Raw genomic sequence first — 19,661 nt, 5'->3', positions numbered from 1 at the left:
CTAGGCAGGGGCTCTACCGCTGAACCACGCCCCCAGCCCCTCACTGGGGGATTCTAGGCAGGGGCTCTACCGCTGAGCCACGCCCCCAGCCCCTCACTGGGGGATTCTAGGCAGGGGCTCTACCGCTGGCTGAGCCACGCCCCCAGCCCCTCACTGGGGGATTCTAGGCAGGGGCTCTACCGCTGAGCCACGCCTCCAGCCCCTCACTGGGGGATTCTAGGCAGGGGTTCCTCCACTGAGCAACGCCCTCTCCAACTTTCTTAAGTAGTCTTTCAAAATGATAAAAAAAAAATATTCTGAAACTAGTAGTGGAAATAATTGTGTACTCACCAGAATCACTCAAACTTTTCAGAATTGTGTATTTAATTTTTTTTTCTTTTGTTCCTTCACTTTATTGAATGGGACCAGCCTTTCATTCCAGCACTGGAAGGGGTTGAGGCAGGGAGATTGCAAATTCAAGGCCAGTGTGGGTGTCTTAGTGACACCCAGTCTGCAAAGGAAAGTCCAAGGGAGCTGGGACGATAGCTCAGTGGGCAGGAAGCCCTGGGCATAGCCGTCAGCACCACCAAACAAAGAAGAAGCCCACAGAAAGATTGCATCCGCATTTGCTGGAATATCTGTGGTAGATCAGGCAGAAAACAAAGTGGGTGAGCAAAATAGAACATCGTTATCAGTCGCTGCCTGGGGCTTGGTACTCGGAGGAACACAGACCCAGATAACTGGGTATTCCTGGGAAGTGTGGGGGGTGTGTCTTCAGCGTGATTGGAAGGTGGGATTCTTTTTTCTTTTGATGTTCGTGCTTTGAAACATTGCCAGTACATGGACAAGTTGCAGGGATAGAATAGAGACACCCAGTACTTCTCAGGAGGCCACGCTGGCTGACGTCCAGCCCAGAGCTGGCTCCCTATGCACGTAGTCCTGTCTTTATTGATGGACCACCGGACAGTTCAGTGTAGACACTGTGTCCCTTGGTCCCTAAGGACTGCCGTGGTTATCTCCTGAGACTCGAAACACTTTCCTGTGGCTGGTCATACACAGGAAATGCAACATTGAAACAGTGCTGGCCTCCACCCTAGGCCAGTTAGACATTATTTGTCTCAGGAATATTAACTCATGCCCCCAGCCCCTCACTGGGGGATTCTAGGCAGGGACTCTACCACTGAGCCACGCCCCCAGCCTTTCACTGGGGCACTCAGTGATTTGACCTGTGGCTGGCTTCAGGTCACTTATTTTTCAGAGTGTCCCCCAAAGGGTAGATACTGGAGGAATTCCTTAGCTGTTCCCTGTGTCAGGAAGTATTGGCTACCACAAGAGAGCACGTAACGAGGCAGGAAATGCCCTTTCCTTTTTGTACCAGGATGAAGGGTACCCTTTGACCTTGTGTCAACCCGTCCTTTAATTAAAGACCCTGACACTACCTTCTGTATAAGAGCAGCCCTCATGCTTGCTGAGGCTAAACGGTGAGGCACTTGAGGTGTCCTTCAGTACAGAGAGAATGGCTCTTATAGTGGAATAATCTTTGAGAACTTCCAGCATGAGGCTAAGACCTTTTCCACGGGTCTGGCTAATTAGCTCAGCTGCCCCAGGCACCTGCTGTGCCCTGTTGTGCTAGTATCTGCACTTCAGTCATTTTGTTTTAATTTTTTTCTATTTGCATGTTGGTGTGTGTGCGTGTACGCACGCACGCACACACACACACACACACACACACACACACGTTAATTATGTATGTGTTTGCTCATAACAAATGTGTGGGGGCTCATAGAGGCCAGAAGAAGGCCTGGGACTGGAGTCAAAGAAGGAAGGTTATGAGCTGCCTAATGTGGGTGCTGGGAACGAACCTAGGTACCTTGCAAAAGCAGCAGTTGCCATAGGCCACTGTGTCTGTCTCTCCAGCTCTGTATCCTCCTGTGTGTGTGGATGCGTGAAGAGGCCTGAGGTTGCTGTCTGAGATCTTTCTCAGCCTCTCTTTCACCTTATCAGTGAGGCCAGGCCCCTCAGCCGCACATGTGGCTGGTCTTCCTGGCCAGCTTGCTTTGGTGACAACATCTCTGCCTTAAAGGCTGGAACAAGAGGAGTCCACCGTGTTCACCTGGCATTTTGGTGGGATTTAGGCATCTGGATTACTGTCCTAACGCATGCCTGGCGGGCACTTACAGCTGAGCCGTCCCCACAGCTCTCTGAGCTCACATGTTCTCTGTGAATACCTCAGGCAAGTCCCTCCTTGAACCCGGTGTCTCTAACCTGTGGGAGTGGAGGTGTGCATTAACAGTGTCCACTTGAGGGGCTGGACAGGTAGCTAAGAGCACTTGCTGTTCTATTGAACCCAAGTTTGACTCCCAGAACTGTAACTCCAGATGCATGGGATCTAGCGCCCTCTTCTGCCTTCTGTGGGCAGTATACACACAAGCCCAGCTAGACACAGCTTTTAAAAAATGTTTATAAAAGGAGTATCTTGTGGGCTGGAGAGATGACTCAGTGGCTGAAAGCAGTGCCTGCTCTTCCAGAGGACCCAGGTTCAGTTCCCAGCACCCACAGGGCAGTTTACACCTGTCTGTACCTCCATGTCCAGGGGACCCTCATACATGCAGGCAAAACACCAGTGCATGTAAAAGAAATAAATACAGATAATAAAAACAAAGTATCTCCATGAACCAAGTATATAGCATATAGCTTTGGGAGGCTGAACTTGGAGGATTGTGAGTTCACAGACCGCCCCATCTGTGTAACAAGATGCTTTCTCCCAAACGCCAGGGTAAATAAACACATGAAGATGATTTTTGGAACTACATGGCTGCTTGGGAGAGAGACACTGGGTGGGGGACAGTGACGGGCACTTCCCATTGTAAGCCTGGCCTTCACATGTTGGTCACTCTGTAGATGAGCATGCACCTTTCTTCGGTAAAGTGCGGGCCTAGCTCGCAGGAAACCCTAGGTTCAGTCCCCACCATTGCATTAATGGGCTGTGGTGTCTCCAAACCCAGCACTCCAGGGACAGAGGCGAAATGGTCGGGATCGAGGTCATCCTTGGCTATACAACAGGTTTGAGGCCAGCCTGGGCTATGTGAGATTCTGCCTTCCAAATCTGAAGGCGGGGGGACGTTAGTCTATTGAAAGAAACTTCAGGCTGGGCAGGGTTAGGGTTAGGACTGGGGAGGCAGAAGCAGAGACGGGCAGATCTTGTGAGTTTGAGACCAGCCTGATCAATAGAGTGAATTCAGGGACAGCCAGGGCTATGCAGTGAGACCCTGACTCAATTTTTTTTCTTTCAATTAAAAAAAAAAAAAAAAACCTAGAAAATTTAAGGTTAAGGGTCATGCTCAGCTGATGGCCTGTGAAGCCAAGGGAAATCCCTCCATTCTCTCCCCAAGCTCCATATAACCTGGGCGTGGGGGCTCACCCTGTCATCCCAGGATTGTTGAAGTGAAGCGCAGGGCAGGTGGAGGCTCTTTTCCATGAGACCCTGTCTCAAAGCAGGGGAGAGGGGAAGACTTTAAAGTGGCTGGCTTTAGGGTGCCCCCTTTCCACTGATGAGAAAGTGTGGTCAGGAAGCAGGGCTAAGGTTTTCTTACTATATTTGGGCCAGGACATCCATCACCTATCTGATCTTCTAGAAGGTCTGGACGTGGGTGTCAGGGGGGTGACGTTTGGTGAGTGCAGGGATGAGCCCTGTCTGCGGAGGTGAGCATACCCTGTCCTGCCCTTGCAGGAGCTGCGGGAGCGAGTCCTCAGAGGAAAGTACCGAGTCCCCTTCTACATGTCTACAGACTGCGAGAGCATTCTGCGGAGATTTCTGGTGCTGAACCCCGCAAAACGCTGTACTCTGGAGGTGAGCCCTCTCCTGGGACCGTGTTCTTCCTGTTACCTGATCCCTGTGGCTCCATCCCTCCCTCCTGGTGCTGGGATCAGCTCTGAGTGGAGGCAGACAGCAAGGAGGAGGTTCCTAGATGGTCCCTGCCATGACAGTAATTAAGCTAATGAGCTCTTAGGATGATTACAGGGTGCTGGGGACCCAGATGATGCGGAGGAGGAGGGTGGTAAGAAAGGCTGTGGTGGGGTGGGATGGCTGGCTAGGTCTCCTCAAGCTCTCAGATTGGGGGTGGTAGGCTCGGCGGGGAGTCCCTCTTGGAGGATGGGAAACTCTGTGTCCTGTGCTGGTGCCTTCCCTTCCTTCTCATATCTGTCTCCCTTGTCCTCAGCAAATCATGAAAGACAAATGGATCAACATCGGCTATGAGGGTGAGGAGCTGAAGCCATACACGGAGCCTGAGGAGGACTTCGGGGACACCAAGAGAATTGGTGAGGGTCAAGGAAGCAGGTGCTTCTGGCTCAGGGGTCAGTGCCACAGAGCCGAGGCTGGCGGCCATTGCCTCTGCTCACCACTGAGCTAGGGAGAGTAGTTGAGGAATGTCTGTCCCTGCACCATGTTCGAGCTGTGTGACCCTGAGCGAGTGTTTTCCCTTTCTGTGCATCTAGGAAATAGCAATATACACACAGGCCAGCTCAAAGCTGTACAAATTAGGGGGGAAGCTGATCTACATATGTACTTATGTCTAGAGTCCCCCAGTGGGGGTCTGGGGGCGTGGCTCAGCGGTAGAGCCTAGGATCCCCCAGTGAGGGGCTGGGGCGTGGCTCAGTGGTAGAGCCCCTGCCTAGGATCCCCCAATGAGGGGCTGGGGCGTGGCTCAGTGGTAGAGCCCCTGCCTAGAATCCCCCAGTGAGGGGCTGGGGCGTGGCTCAGTGGTAGAGCCCCTGCCTAGAATCCCCCAGTGAGGGGCTGGGGCCATGGCTCAGTGGTAGAGCCCCTGCCTAGAATCCCCCAGTGAGGGGCTGGGGGCGTGGCTCAGTGGTAGAGCCCCTGCCTAGAATCCCCCAGTGAGGGGCTGGGGGCGTGACTCAGTGGTAGAGCCCCTGCCTAGGATCCCCCAATGAGGGGCTGGGGCGTGGCTCAGTGGTAGAGCCCCTGCCTAGGATCCCCCAATGAGGGGCTGGGGCGTGGCTCAGTGGTAGAGCCCTTGCCTAGAATCCCCCAGTGAGGGGCTGGGGCGTGGCTCAGTGGTAGGGCATTTGCCTCCCTGCTGATGCCTGACACAGTGGAGCTTCAACTTTGATGGCTAAAAAGACAAATCACTGGGGCAAGAAAAATGGCTCAGCAATTAAGAGTCCTAACTGTTCTTCCAGAGGACCCAGGTTTGATTCCCAGCACCCACATGGTGGCTCACAGTAACTGTAGTCCCAGGAATGCAGGTGGTGCACAGATAAACAAACATGCAGGCAAGGCATCCACATGCATTAAATAAATAAATAAATAAATAAATAACTCATTACAGTTGAAAAGTGGGCCACGGTCAACCCAGAATGCCAGAGCATGCCTGTAATCCAAGTATTTGGGGTCGTCCTCAACTATGTAACAGTGCCAAAGCCTGGGCAGCCCGATGTCCTGATAAAACAAACAGACAAATCCAAGGTCCTGCTGTCCCACGGCTGCATGAATGCACCAACATAGGAGTCTGTCCACACGGTCAGCTTTCATGATTTGCAATAGAAAGTACCAGTGGAATAATTATACTTTCAGGCGGGGCTGTGGCTCGGGAAGAGCCCCTGTCGTGGGTTGCCCTGACGCTATTTTCTGGTGGTAATGTTGCTTCCTCAGGAGGGGCTGCCCTCCACTGAGCAGTCACTCAGCATATGGATCTTTTGCCCATTTTAACAAATAAAGGCTAGAGCCTGTGATTGGGCTGGGGAAGTAAAAGGTGGGACAGGAAGTCTGAACGAGAGGAAGAGAGGAAGAGGATTTGGAGCAGAACCGTGTGGCTGGGAGAAATTGCAAGTAGCAAGGGTGTCATCGCTGGGGAACAGGTTGCTGTGGTGAAAGAGCTGCCCAATCTAGGCTTAAAACTTACAAATGTGATAACTGGAGTGTATGTTTTTAATGCAGATTTATCAGGGATAAAAATGGCTGTACCAACTCCCTGCCTAGAGTCCCCAGTGAGGGCTGGGGTGTGACGTGTGACATCTTATGGCTGTTCTGATGCTGTCAGTGATGCCTTAGGGGTGGGACTGTTTGACTTTTCAAAACTTGGTGGTGTGCGTGTATTGATCTATCCAGTGTGCCTTTGAGGCTGGAACAATGATTGGCCTGACCTGAGTCACGTGCCTACCCTGGGTAGGAGCAGGCAGGGGTTAGAAAACTGGTTTATAGAAGGAATATTCTTCGAAGAAATCTTGTATTGCTGGCAGAGTGGAGAAGGACAGACACGACTGAGAGACACAAGGGGTGGAAGGGACAGCCTGGGGAAGGAGACTGACCCTTCTCTCCATCCATCTCCCAGAGGTGATGGTGGGTATGGGCTACACACGGGAAGAAATCAAAGAGGCCTTGACCAACCAGAAGTACAACGAGGTGACCGCCACCTACCTCCTGCTGGGCAGGAAGACTGAGGTCAGAGGTCATGGGGCCTCAGGCCTTGGGTGGAGGGACTTGGGGCCAGCCGCTTGGACAGAAGGCTGAGGTGCCTTGCATGTTTTCTCTTGTAGGAGGGTGGGGACCGGGGTGCCCCAGGGCTGGCCCTGGCACGGGTGCGGGCGCCCAGCGACACCACCAACGGGACAAGCTCCAGCAAAGGCAGCAGCCACAACAAAGGGCAACGGGCTTCTTCCTCCACCTACCACCGCCAGCGCCGTCACAGTGACTTCTGTGAGTGTCCCCAACCCCGGAAGTATAGCCCAGCCTTGACTGGCAATCAGAAGCTAGCTGGTGCTAACTACAGATGTCAAGGTTGTGGCAGTGAAGTTGAGATCTTACTAGATAATCCAGACCAGCCTCAAATTCCTTCTCCTCTTGCCTCAGCCTTTCAGTTGCTGGGTCAGCAGGCAGGCATGTCACCTGGCTGGAGAGGAGTGACTCACACAGGGAGGGATGCTAGTTGTATTATATGAGTGCCAGGAATTGAACCTGGGTCCCCTGAGCCAACTCTTTAGTACCTGGACAGCTTGGACTGCTTGAAAGCTTGTCTCACATGCAACCTGGCTCCTGAGGCAGGCTCAGAAAGCTAGGGCACAGGACTCTACATACAGTGTGGCTGCTGAGAGCCTGCCTTCTTCTCAACTCCATAGTGATGTGGGGCGTGGCTTCTGTGGAAGTCTGGTACTTAGTTTCTTTACTGTTGCTGTGAGAAAATATTCTCAGCAGAGCAGTTTAAGGAAGGATGGGTTTGTTTAACTCAGGGGTTACTGTCATGGAGAAGTCGCAGCTGCACGAGCTGGTCACAGGAGACACAGCCGTAAATGCATGCATGAGTGGGCATTAGTGCTAGACTCTCTTTCTTCACTCTTACACAGGTCAAGCTCCAGCCTAGGGATTGGTGCTGCCCACAGTGGGTGGTTCTTCTCACCCCAGTTAACATAGTAAAGCTGACCCATGCAAGCAACCTAATGTAGACCACCCCTCATTGATATCTCCAGGTGGTTCTAGACTGTTAGCAACACTGACCTGTACAGTAACCAACAATTTTCTTTTAAACAAGGACTCACTATGTAGCCCTGGCTAGCCTGGTTGCTGTCTGTATAGACCAGACTTGCCTGGAAAGAAACTGCAGCTATTGTGAAGTGTCCTAAGGTTCTTGTGTCTCTAGTGACCCTACCTCTAACTGGTCCCATCCCTCCACCAGGTGGCCCATCCCCTGCCCCGCTGCACCCGAAGCGCAGCCCAACCAGCACAGGGGACACGGAGCTCAAAGAAGAGCGGCTGCCGGGTCGGAAAGCGAGCTGCAGTGCAGTGGGCAGTGGAAGTCGAGGCTTGCCCCCCTCCAGCCCCATGGTCAGCAGTGCCCACAACCCCAACAAGGCAGAGATCCCCGAGCGGCGGAAGGACAGCACTAGCACCCCTGTGAGTGGCTGGGCTGGGGGGAAGGGGGTATGGATGCAGTCCCCACTCCATTACTGAGGTCCTGCCCTTAACCCCAAAGCACGCCCTGGGTCTCTCAGATAGTTCATTTATTTAACAATTTAATATTAATATGTGTGCATACACACACACACACACACACACACACAAACACACACACACACACACACGTACACTTGCCTCTTACCATAGAAGTCACCCCCTAAGCTAGGCACAGTGCTTGCCTCTAATCCCAGCTCTCAGGAAACTGAGCAGAAAAATCGTGAGTTCCAGGCCATCCTGGGCTAGAGAAATATGTCTTAGAAGAAGATAAAAATTTTAAAAGTAGAGCTGGAGAGATGGCTCAGTGGTTAACTGCTCTTCCAGAGGTCCTGAGTTCAATTCCCAGCAACCACATAGTGGCTCACAACCATCTGTAATGGGATCTGATGCTGCCTTCTGGTGTGTGTGAAGTCAGCTACAGTGTACTCATGTATATAAAATAAATAAATCTTAAAAAAAAAAAAGTATTAAGGAATTCTTGTTACCTTTTAAAGAATTAACCTCAGGGCATAGCTCAGGGAGAACCCAGCCCTGTAGTACCCAAAGAGGCCAGAAGAGGGTGTATGCGTGCGCCCCCGCCCCCACCCCCTAAGGAGCTGGAGTTAACTGCAGTTGTGAGCAGCCCATGGGAGTCTGCAGGAGAAAGGAGGAAAAGGGAAAGAGGACTGGGAGTGTGGCTCAGCAGGTGGATGCTTGGTGACCTAGTGTGCTGGTGACATGTACAGACCCCTCTTGGAGGCAGAAGGATCAGAGCTTTATTCTCAGCTACATACTCAGTTCAAACCCAGCCTTGGATACATCAGACCCTGTGCCACACAAAGGAGCCAGGAAGAATTGAGCAGCCAGGAGCCCAGAGGTTAAGAGCACTGGCTGCACTGCAGAGGGTCCGGGTTCAATTTCCAGCACCCACATGGTGGCTTGCAACTGTCTATAACTCCAGTTCTAGGAGAGCTGATGCCCTCTTCTGGCCTCTTGAGGGCACTGCATGCAGGTAGTACACAGGTATATATATTCTCGGCAAAAGGCTAATATAAAGTAAAAACAAATCTTTTAAAAGAAAAATAAGGCTAGAGGGATACTCAGAAGTTCAGAGCACTGACTGTTCTTCCAGCGGACCTGGGTTCGATTCTCAGGACTTACATGGTAACACAGCTCTCTATAACTCCTGTCTCGGGAGATCTAACACCCTCTTCTGGCCTCTTTGGACACCAGGCACAAACCTGGTGCGTAGGCATACATGCAGACAAAACACCCGTGCAATGAAATAATAATAATACATCTTTGGAAGAAAAAGCAAAGTATATTGTGGCAGAATACAACAGGGTGGAAGGAGGCTGAGGGGCGTCTTCTCAACTCTTGCCCCCCTTGATGTGTCTCCCACAGAACAACCTCCCCCCCAGCATGATGACCCGAAGAAATACCTATGTGTGCACAGAGCGACCAGGGTCTGAGCGCCCGTCCTTGTTGCCAAATGGCAAGGAAAATAGGTATGTGAAGCAGGGGCTGGGATGAAGGGAAATGTAGAGGGTGGTGAGCATACTTATACATGTATACACACACACACATACACACAAATGCGCACACACACATACACAAACACACATACACACACATAAAAACACATACACAACCATACATACACATATATACACACATACACACATACACATAACCATACATACACACACATACACACACACACACACACACACACACACACGCACGCACTGATAATCAAAGAGGACACATGGTACAGCAGCATGCGCTGTTCCCCACCCTGGGCAGATCTCGTCCCTGACAGTGCTCCTGACAGTGCTCCTCCTTGGTAAAAACCAGCCAGTGGTGCTGGGAAGGTGGGCCGCCCTGCCCCCCACCCATGAGCCTGGGAACCAAGAGGAGTTTTTGAGGGATCAATTTTAGAATTAGAAACTCCAGAGCCCCACATCACCTGGGCTGGGTGGCCTGAGAGGGACGCACCTCTCAGCTGGGGTGGAGCGACCAAATCAGGCAAATGCATAGGAAATGAGTGACCCTGCCATCTTTGGCATAGCACCAAGCTCCTGAAAGTATGAGAAGGAAGGGTCAGATTTCAGGGTCAATCTTCATCAAGCAGCTGCCCTCTGCTTGCCCATGTCCAGCAATTGCCTGGTTACTACCAACTGCATTCTGGGTAGACCCTAATCCCTTCGTTTGCAGCTGAGAAGAAATGAGGCACAGAGAAGTTAAGTAGCTTGTCTAAAGTTGCACAGCCAACGAGTCAAAGAGCAAGGATTCTAGAATCCTTATTTGTAATCAGCATACGATGGGACCTTCGAGTTCGAGACCGAGAACAAGGCTAAGCTGCAGAGAAGGCCATGGCTTCAATACGTCGGAGGGTCAGATTTCTGAGACAGAATCCAGGAACAGGTTCCACTGAACCTGTTCATGCAGGCCCCTACTCAGGGTCTGAGGCCTCTGTGCCAGCTGCCAATCTCCCAGCATCGCACAACATCTGGCAGCACAACAGCTGGTAACATATTGGCAATGTACCTGACTTCTTGCAGCAATGCATGCTGGGAAATGTAGTCTCTGGCTGCAAGGCTGTGTGTATGACTCCTACTAGCCCTAAGGAATTGGATGCCAAGAGAGAAAGCACAGGTGGACTTAGGGGAGGCATAATGGCCTCCGAGATATGGGTTGGGCTTGAGGGTCCCTGGGAAGGTACATACTGGAGGTCTAGTGTTACAGCACGTAACTCTGAAACCGGTCTGGTCTGGTTAGAACTTGGATGGGAGAATCCATAATGCCCCGACAACCTTCCGGCCCCACCGTGACTTGTCTTTCTCTGCCCACAGCTCCGGTACCTCGCGGGTGCCCCCTGCCTCGCCCTCCAGTCACAGCCTGGCTCCCCCGTCGGGAGAGCGGAGCCGCCTGGCTCGGGGCTCCACCATCCGCAGCACCTTCCATGGGGGCCAGGTCCGAGACCGGCGGGCAGGGGGCGGGAGTGGCGGGGGTGTGCAGAATGGACCCCCAGCCTCACCCACGCTGGCCCACGAGGCCGCACCCCTGCCCTCCGGGCGGCCTCGCCCCACCACCAACCTCTTCACCAAGCTGACCTCCAAACTGACCCGAAGGTGAGCTGCACCAGATGTGGGGTGTGGGTGTGGGCGGGTGGAGGGGCGGGGCCTAACCTGTCTTCTCTGCTTCGCTTCCTGCACCTGACCTCCTGGTCCTCTGCACCCTCTGTCACCACTCCCACCTCCTTACCCCGCAGGGTTACCCTCGATCCCTCTAAACGGCAGAACTCTAACCGCTGTGTCTCGGGCGCCTCTCTGCCCCAGGGATCCAAAATCAGTAAGTCCCATCTCCTCTGTTCTCAAAGGCTCCACCTCTCCTCGGCATGTCTGACTGAACACGCGTGTGTACATACATGTGTGTGTGTGTGTGTCCTTGGAAGGGACCTGTGGCTGGGAACAGGGTACAGTGTGTATATAGGGTCTGTGGAGTGTCAAAAAACATCGTGTTACAGACAGGGGTGTAGCAGGTTTCAGCTCTACTCAGTGAGCTGGAGTAAGCCATTTAGCTTCCCTTGTTCTTCTCTGCAATGTGAAGCCAGGGATCACAGAAACTGCTTCCATGTGTGATCGTGGCATGTGTGGTCGTGGCACGTGTGGTCGTGGCAACTCAGGTCATTGCTGTGGAAAATGCTTTTGAGTGTGTTACTCAGACATCTCCTGTTGTCTGGTATGACTGTTATTCCTTGATCACTACAGCGTGCCTAGCATGGCTAACAAAATGTGAACTGTGCCTACTCTCACATAGCCAACCCTCTAATCGAGGCCAGAAGGTGACACACAGAGGCCATAAGTTAGTAAAGTACTAGTAGGAAAAGTCCAGCAGTCTCAGGCTGAGGCAGGACGATCTCAAAGTTCATGGCTAGGCAGGATATAAAAAGAAGTTTCAAAAAGAACAAAGCAGAGTGTCTGGGGAAGGTAAGGACTTGGCTCAGCTGTAAATCGCTAGCCTAGAATCCCCCAGGGAGGGGCCGAGGGTGTGGCTCGAAGTTCAGTGCCTGTCTGTGGCTGTTTGCGTCTGTGCCCGCGTGCGTGTGTCTGCCTGCCCCTTTCTCATCTTCCAAATCCTTCAGTATCTCTTTTCCTCCTGCACTAACCATTTCTGTCTGGACCCCACTCTGGATGGAAGGGATCAAATCCCTATTACAGCTCTCTCGGCAGCCAGCAGGCAGGCAGGCGGCAGGCGGGAGAGCTGAGCCACAGTGGGGGCTGCCCGGAGGCTGGTGGCAGTGGGGAGGGGGAGGGGTTGCTATCGCCCAGATTTACATTTCATTCCTTCCCCACTCTGCTAGGGTCACAGACGAACCTGAGAGAATCGGGGGACCTGAGGTCACAAGGTGAGTGAGGTCTCTGCACGCCCCTCCCGAAGCCCAGTCTCCTGCTCTAGAGCTAACGGGGGGAGGGGGGGAATATTTTGGAACCTTCTCACCTGTGCTGAGGCTCATCTCTGCTACCCTCGTACACCTTCTCATAGTTACCAGTGATTTGAGCCTTGTCTTGCCTGCTGCCCAGAGCTCCTCCCATACCTGTAGGATTCTTATTCATTGCCTCGGGGTGTAGGTAAATCTAGTCACAGAGTAGCTAAGGGTGTTGGTGCAGACCCAGCCTGTAAATACTCTTGAAAGTCACTCCTACTGAGGTCTGCCAACAAGAGCCATAGCCTCTGTAAAAACAACAGATATCACTGTGTCATAATAAAACGTTTTACCCAAGCTGGTCTGGTTGCACAGGTCTGCCAGTCCTTGCAGTTTGGACATCTGAGGCAGGAGGAATGCAATTTTAAAGCCTGCCAAGGCTACAGAAACCTCAAGACCAGCCTTAGGCAAATTAGTAAGATCCTGTCACAAATTTTCAGGAGAGGAAAAAAAGAGGGCTAGGATGTAGCTCAGTGGCAGAGCCCCTGCCCAGAATCCCCCAGTGAGGGGCTGGGGGCGTGGCTCAGTGGCAGAGCCCCTGCCTAGAATCCCCCAGTGAGGGGCTGGGGTGTGGCTTAGTGGTGAATGTTTACCCAGCTTGCCAGAGACCCTCAACTCCAGTCCCTACAGGATGTATTACAGTTTGCTCTACACTGTTTAGTTCTCAGATTTATAATCTCCTATGGAAATGTAGGTCACATGTCCGTATCTAAGCCAATGCCTGTGGTCAGAGTAGTCCAGGGCTCTGATTGGTCAGTTTTGGTCATGTGCTCATACCTGACAAGCATTTATTGGTCAAAACATTAACAAATCAAAGAGAGATGAAGAGTTCTTTGCTCTAAGACACCTGTGAGCTACAGGGATGCCACTTCCTGTCTCGGGCTACATAGAGCGGCAGAAGCAGGCAGATCTCTGTGAGTTCCAGGCCAGCCTGGTCTATAGAGTGACTCCCTGTTACCCTAGAGAGAGCCCTTGGGCTAAGTGAGGCTATTGGTCCCTTATGGAAATAGCCGGCTCTGTTAGGAAAAGGAACCTTGGTTAGGATTCTGTAGGATGCAGCCTCAGCAGCTCTAGGGTCACCACATGCACACAAACTCCTTCCCCCAAAACATGGAACACAGCTGGTGTGACTGGTCGTTTGTCATCTGAATCCATTTCTTACAGCTCTGTGCTTTGGTGGCCAGCTTTCCTCTGTTTAGGTCGTGCTATTGCTGATGTGGTCTGTGAAGGAGATTACAGGACTCTCCCGGTTCCTTTCTGCCCACAGACCGGGGTTGGGGGGTGGGGGGGGACGGGGGACCGGGGCGGAAGGCAAGGAGTGGGGGAGGAATGCCTAGCTGCAAGGGAGCCTGGGAAATACAGTCTTAAGAAGTCAATTCTTGTAGTCCCTGTACAGATGGTGGGGTAGAGGTGCGTGCCCCTCTTCCACCCTGTCTGACCCCTGCTGTCCCCTCCTCAGTTGCCATCTACCTTGGGATAAAACGGAAACCGCCCCCAGGCTGCTCCGATTCCCCTGGAGTGTGAAGCTGACCAGCTCACGACCTCCTGAGGCCCTGATGGCTGCCCTGCGACAGGCCACGGCGGCCGCCCGCTGCCGGTGCCGCCAGCCGCAGCCGTTCCTGCTGGCCTGCCTGCACGGGGGTGCGGGCGGGCCCGAGCCCCTGTCCCATTTCGAAGTAGAGGTGTGCCAGCTGCCCCGGCCCGGCCTCAGGGGCGTCCTCTTCCGCCGTGTGGCGGGCACCGCCCTGGCCTTCCGCACCCTCGTCACCCGCATCTCCAACGACCTCGAACTCTGAGCCACCGCCACCACTTCCACCGCCACAGCCACCATCACAGCCCGGGTCCCTTCTTTCTCTGGTTCCTTTCACTTCCCTAAGAGGGGAAGGGGACAGAGGAGGGGGTGCCCCATATCATGACTGAAGTTTCCCTGGATTCGATTGGTGGACAGACAGAGACAGTGTGAGGACACGCGACATGATAAGAGGGCTCAGCAGGGGGAGCTGGCACCCTCCTCGGGCCTCTGGTGGGACCCCCCCCCCCAGTCTTGTTCTTCTGCAGGGCACCTGAGGAGACTTTGGGGACAGGAGTGAGAAGGGAAACTGAGGAAATTCTCCCATTCAGGGAGAGCTGCCGGGATTAATGACTGGAGACAGAACTTGGGGGGGTTCAGGGAGTTGGGGAGTCACGAAACCTTCCCCTCTCTTCCTCTTATGATTGAACCTCCTTCGTGCCCCAGGCTGGCGCGGGGCACTTTGTACAAATCCGTGTATATACTCCTGTCCCTCTGCAGAGGTCTCTCGGGGAGCTGCCGCTGCCGCCTCCGATTTTTTAAGTTATTGCCCCGCCCCTTCTGTCAGCTCCTCATCTGCAGCCTGTTACTCAGTAAACAGTAGGAGTCCCTCCAACCCCACCTTCTCCCTGGCCGACCTGGGGTTTCCCTTCCCAGCCCTTGGCCTGCAGGTGAGCCAGGGAGCTGGGGACTCGACCCCAACCTGTGGTTCTGCTTGCTGAGCCTTTGTTATCTGCAGAATGGGAACAGTGGGGTTGGAGGATGGGTCAAGAATGACTATGGAAGGGGGCAGAACAGAGCTCAGCCTCTTCCGTGAGGCCCCAGCCTTCTGTGACACCCTCCTCTTGGCCACTCACTCCCCTCTGCCATATTACACTGGGCCCAGAGCCTCTTCCTATTCCAGTAATACATGTATTCAATAAACAATCAACAACTGGTGCCGACTCCACGCTAGGCCCAGTTCTGCACATGAGACGTACAGAGTCCATCTGTGGGAAAGGGGCTGGAAGTGACCAGAACCCTGGATGGCCCAGGGGGGAAAACTGAGGGATCAGGAAGAAGTTCCATGGGTTGTGGCTGTGGCAAAGTTGGTACAGTGCTTGCCTGATGGGGGGTTCCTACTTCTGCAGAAACCATTTGTGCCTCTGAACTGTGATTCCAGCACACAGGAAGGAGCGGGGCCTTTCTGGGATATATAGTGTTGAGGCCACCCTGAGATACATGAAACGGCTACCTTCCCTAAAAATGCTTTTACACAAACCTGCTGGCAATGAAAAGAAGTTGAGCAGGCTTTCCATTTGTCCTCTCAGATGTCCACCTGTCTGGCTTTTTATTCTTTTTTTTAAAGATTTATTTATTTATTATATGTAAGTACACTGTAGCTGTCTTCAGACACTCCAGAAGAGGGAGTCAGGTCTCATTATGGATGGTTGTGAGCCACCATGTGGTTGCTGGGATTTGAACTCGGGACCTTCAGGAGAGTAGTCGGTGTTCTTAACCACTGAGCCATCTCTCAGCCCATCTCTTCAGCCCTGGCTTTTGATTCTTAAAAACACCAGGCTCATCTCACTTTGTAGCCCAGGCTGGTTTGCAAACAGTATCCTCTGCAAGGACAGCCGCAGCCCTACCTTCACAGGACCTGCATCTCAGAAGAGGGCTGGCTGGATAGTAGGGAGCCATGGTATGCCAGGCAGTGGTGGCCCACACCTTTAATCCCAGCACTTGGGAGGCAGAGGTAGGTGGATCTCTGTAAGTTCGAGGCCAGCCTGATGTACAGAGCAAGTTCCAGGACAGCCGGGGCTACTCAGCAAAACCCTGTCTGGAAAAATAAAAAAGAGTTGCAGGTTGACGGGTGCTGGGTGGCAGCAGGTGCACAGGGAGGGGCTCAGCAGACAAAGCCGTTGTGGTACCAACAGTGATTAAACTTTCTGAGTTTCTGTCCCCAGTAATGGCTGTGAGTGGGGCTGGGACCAGCAATGATTTCTTCAAGCAGGATGCCCAGGATCTGGCAAGCCATCTTTGTCACCTAACTGAAGGCTGAACATGAATTTCTTGACCTCTAATGACATTTTTTAAAAATCTTTTTTTAACCTTTTGATTTTTAAAAAAGATTTATTTGTTTATTTTATGTGAGTACACTTATAGCTGTCTTTAGACACACCAGAAGAGGGCATCAGATCCCATTACAGATGGTTGTAAGCCATCATGTGGTTGCTGGGAATTGAACTCAGGACCTCTGGAAGAGCAGCCGGTGCTCTCAACCACTGAGCCATCTCTCCAGTCCGACGTGTGGTGTGTGTGTGTTTCTGGTTTGCTCAGTTGGTTGGTTGGTTTTTTTTGTTTTGTTTTGTTTTTCCTGCTCTGTCCTTGCAGGTGCCCCTGGAGGCCAGCCAAGGGTGTTGGGTCCTCAGGCTGGAGTACCAGACAGCTTTGAGCTGCGGATTGAGTGCTGGACTGAACCCATGTCTGCTGGGTCAGCAAGTGTGCCTAACTACTGAGCCAGCTTTCATTAAGCCCTTGTCTCTGACTCGGCTTGGACTTCTGGCAATCCTTCTGCCTCAGCCTCCTGAGAGCTGGGGTTATAGGTTGCTGCTGGCGCACTTCTAAGGACTCACAACCTGTTTTGTTTTGAGCCGATCTCTGTGTACCCATGCTCTCTCTGTTGGCCTTTGACTCTTAGCCTGTTGACGGTAATTCCTCACTGCAGTTACAGAAACTTGTCACGGTACCTGGGTTTGTTTCCATATAGCCTAGACTGGTCTCTAGATAGCCAAGGCTGGCTTTGAACTGCCCATCCTGCCTTCACCTCCCATGTTCTGGGATTATAGGTATAGGGCACTCACTATGTAGAGCAGGCTAGCCTCAGGCTCACAGAGATCCAGCTGCACCTGCCTCCTGAGTGCTGAGGCTAAGTGGGGAGGGTGAACCACCATGCCTGGGCTTGTTACATATTCCTCTCTCAAAAACTGCCCCCACACTCCTTCTGGCTCTTTTTTGGGACCGAAGACCCCCAACCCTAATCACTTCCTAGTGATGGCCCAACCCATGTGCTCCATCTGGAAGCAGAAACTCCTGCAAAGACACATAGAAACGTGGGAGTGACTGGGCAGGAGAGTAAGAGACTCAAAGCTCATTCAGCAGAGGGCTTGCCTGGCAAGCAGGAGGCCCTGGTTTGGGTCCCCAGGTCAAGCACGGTGGCACAAATCTGCAATCCCAGCATTAAACAGGTAAAAGCCAAATGGTTAGATGTTCAAGATCAACCAGGTGTGGTGGCACATGCATTTAATTCCGGTATTTAGGAAGCAAAAACTGGCAGATCTCTGAGTTCAAGGCTAGCCTAATCTATGTAGTGAGTTCCAGGACAACAATGGCTATAGAGAGACCCTGTCTCAAAAACAAAACAAAACAATAGAAAACACTCAGGGTTTTTCTTGGCTACATAGTGTTTGAGGGCCAGCCTGGTCTACGTGAGATCCGGACCTTGAAGGATCACCAACTACAGATGGGAACTGTGGCCTATTTTTAAAAAATTATTTCACTTTATGTATTTGTGAAAGGGAACACTTTTGTCAAGACAACTCAGTTTTGAGAGTTGGTTCTACCGCCTTGACACAAGTTCTGGGACCAAACACATCAGGTTAGTGCAGGGTCCGTCTTTTGCCTGGTGAGCCGCCTCCCGCCTCTACCGACTGCCAGCTAAACTAGGCATGGTGGATCTGCCTGCCGTTCCAGAATTCAGGAGGCAGATTCAGAAGGTTAATGCAAGTTTGAGGCCAGTTTGGGCTACATAGTAAGTTTGAGGCCAACCTAAAGTACATAGGGATAGCCCATGCTTAACAAGGGTAAAGGAGATGGCTGAGTGCATGACAGCCCTGTTGTATGCTAGCAAGAGAACTCAAGTTTGGGTCATCATTATCCAAGTAAATGACAGGCATGGCTGTGTACCTGTGACCCCAGCATGTGGGCAGAAACAGGCTGACCCTGGGTCCTGGCCTGGGTGTCCCTTCACTTAGCCGAGACTGTGAGCATCAGGTTCAGCGAAGAGACTGTCAAAACAGGTGGATGCCAGGTGAGGTAGCACATGCCCTTAGACCCAGCATTCAGTAGGCAGAGGTAGGTGGATCTCTATGAGTTTGAGACCAGGTTGGTCTCCATAGTGAGTTCCAGGACAGCCAGGGCTGCATAGTAAAATATAATGATAATAATAATAATAATAAATTGAGAGTAACAGAGGACAACACCCACAGCCCTCCTCTAGCCTGTCACAGGTGTGTGTACCTGTGCATACCTGTGCCAAGCATGGTGGCACACACCTCTAATCCCAGAAGTTGAGAAGCGGAAGAAGGAGGATTAAAAATTCAAGGCTATCCTCAGCTACATAGGGAATTCAGGGCCAGCCTCGGCTACAGGAGCGGCTGTCTCAAAACAGCAATAACCTGGCAGCTAGAGAGGACTGAAGACAGAACAGGCAGGACGCCAAGTGAGACGCATAAGAGATAAGTCCCCGCTCCTCCTCCCTCAGTAGCTGGCACACTCAAAGCTAAGGCCATCACGGACTTTTATTTAAAGCAGGACATGGGGAAGCAGCGCTCAGGAGCGCCAGAGTAGAAGGTGGGCGGGGCTCCGGAGAGGCAGGTTCTCATTGGCTAGAACCCAGAGGGCAGAGCCCATTGATTGGACTTTCAGGAGGCGGGGCTCCAGCGCCCACCGCAGGCTGGTGCGCCACGCGCTTCGCCTACTTCTGCGCGGGGATCATGTCGTCGATGGACTGGCCCTTTTCCAGCTTCTTCTCCATCTCCACCATAAGCTTCACGCCATCCACCACCAGCTGCACCTGTTCGACCTCAGATGAGCCCAGCCGATCGGCGTTGGAGATGTCGAACACGGCGCCCACCGCAGCCGTGTCCACGCCACCTGCGCGGGAACAGACGCCACGGAGGCATTGAACAGGGAGCAGAGGTGCAGGGACGACCCTGTGCCCAACTGCAAACGTCTCGGAAAGTTGCTGTTCACAAGTCACCAGTTATCGACATTAGGCACTGTATTCCTGGACTTTAGGGTGAGGTCTCAGCTCAACAAGAAATTATAGCACAGGCCAGCGAAATAGCTGAGTGAGTAAAGATGCTTGCTGCTAAACCTGACATCCGGGGTTCAATTCCCAGGACTCACGTGGTGGAAGGCGGGAGCTGACTTTAGAAAGTTGTCCTCTGACATCCACGCCAAGTGTCATGAAATGGGAGTGCTCCCTCTCACACGGACAAATTTAATTTTAAAAATATACCGGGCAGTGGTGGTGCACATTTTTAATCCCAGCACTAGGGAGGCAGAGGCAGGAGGATTTCTGTGAGTTCGAGGGCATCCTGGTCTACAGAGTGAGTTCCAGGACAGCCAGGGCTACACAGAGAAACCCTGTCCGGAAAAAACAAAAGGAGGAGGAGGAGGAGGGGGAGGAGGAG

At 52.5% G+C, this 19,661-nt stretch overlaps 2 protein-coding genes across 3 annotated transcripts in view; one reads left to right on the top strand and one right to left on the bottom strand.

The window, feature by feature from the left end:
* Window positions 1–15,175, top strand: part of Mark4 (microtubule affinity regulating kinase 4) — a 33,777-nt gene extending 18,602 nt beyond the window's left edge. The window contains exons 9-18 of one of the 2 annotated variants that reach the window (XM_021218681.2): window positions 3,710–3,829; window positions 4,200–4,299; window positions 6,333–6,442; window positions 6,538–6,697; window positions 7,671–7,888; window positions 9,332–9,435; window positions 10,783–11,061; window positions 11,202–11,281; window positions 12,294–12,338; window positions 13,876–15,175. In XM_021218681.2, the coding sequence (XP_021074340.1) occupies window positions 3,710–3,829; window positions 4,200–4,299; window positions 6,333–6,442; window positions 6,538–6,697; window positions 7,671–7,888; window positions 9,332–9,435; window positions 10,783–11,061; window positions 11,202–11,281; window positions 12,294–12,338; window positions 13,876–13,940 (1,281 nt within the window). In that variant the 3' untranslated portion in view covers window positions 13,941–15,175. The remainder of the gene's footprint in view (window positions 1–3,709; window positions 3,830–4,199; window positions 4,300–6,332; window positions 6,443–6,537; window positions 6,698–7,670; window positions 7,889–9,331; window positions 9,436–10,782; window positions 11,062–11,201; window positions 11,282–12,293; window positions 12,339–13,875) is intronic. The other variant, XM_021218679.2, reaches the window with a different exon arrangement.
* Window positions 15,176–18,746: 3,571 nt separating this feature from the next.
* The window catches only part of Ckm (creatine kinase, M-type), a 10,776-nt gene continuing 9,861 nt past the window's right edge, over window positions 18,747–19,661 (bottom strand). Inside the window, exon 8 of the mRNA XM_021219449.2 lies at window positions 18,747–19,119. Coding sequence (XP_021075108.1) covers window positions 18,941–19,119 — 179 coding nt within the window. The 3' untranslated portion in view covers window positions 18,747–18,940. The remainder of the gene's footprint in view (window positions 19,120–19,661) is intronic.

This window comes from Mus pahari, chromosome 19 (assembly GCF_900095145.1).
Source record: "Mus pahari chromosome 19, PAHARI_EIJ_v1.1, whole genome shotgun sequence".
Lineage (NCBI taxonomy): Eukaryota > Metazoa > Chordata > Mammalia > Rodentia > Muridae > Mus > Mus pahari.
This window is presented reverse-complemented; position numbering and strand designations above follow the sequence as displayed.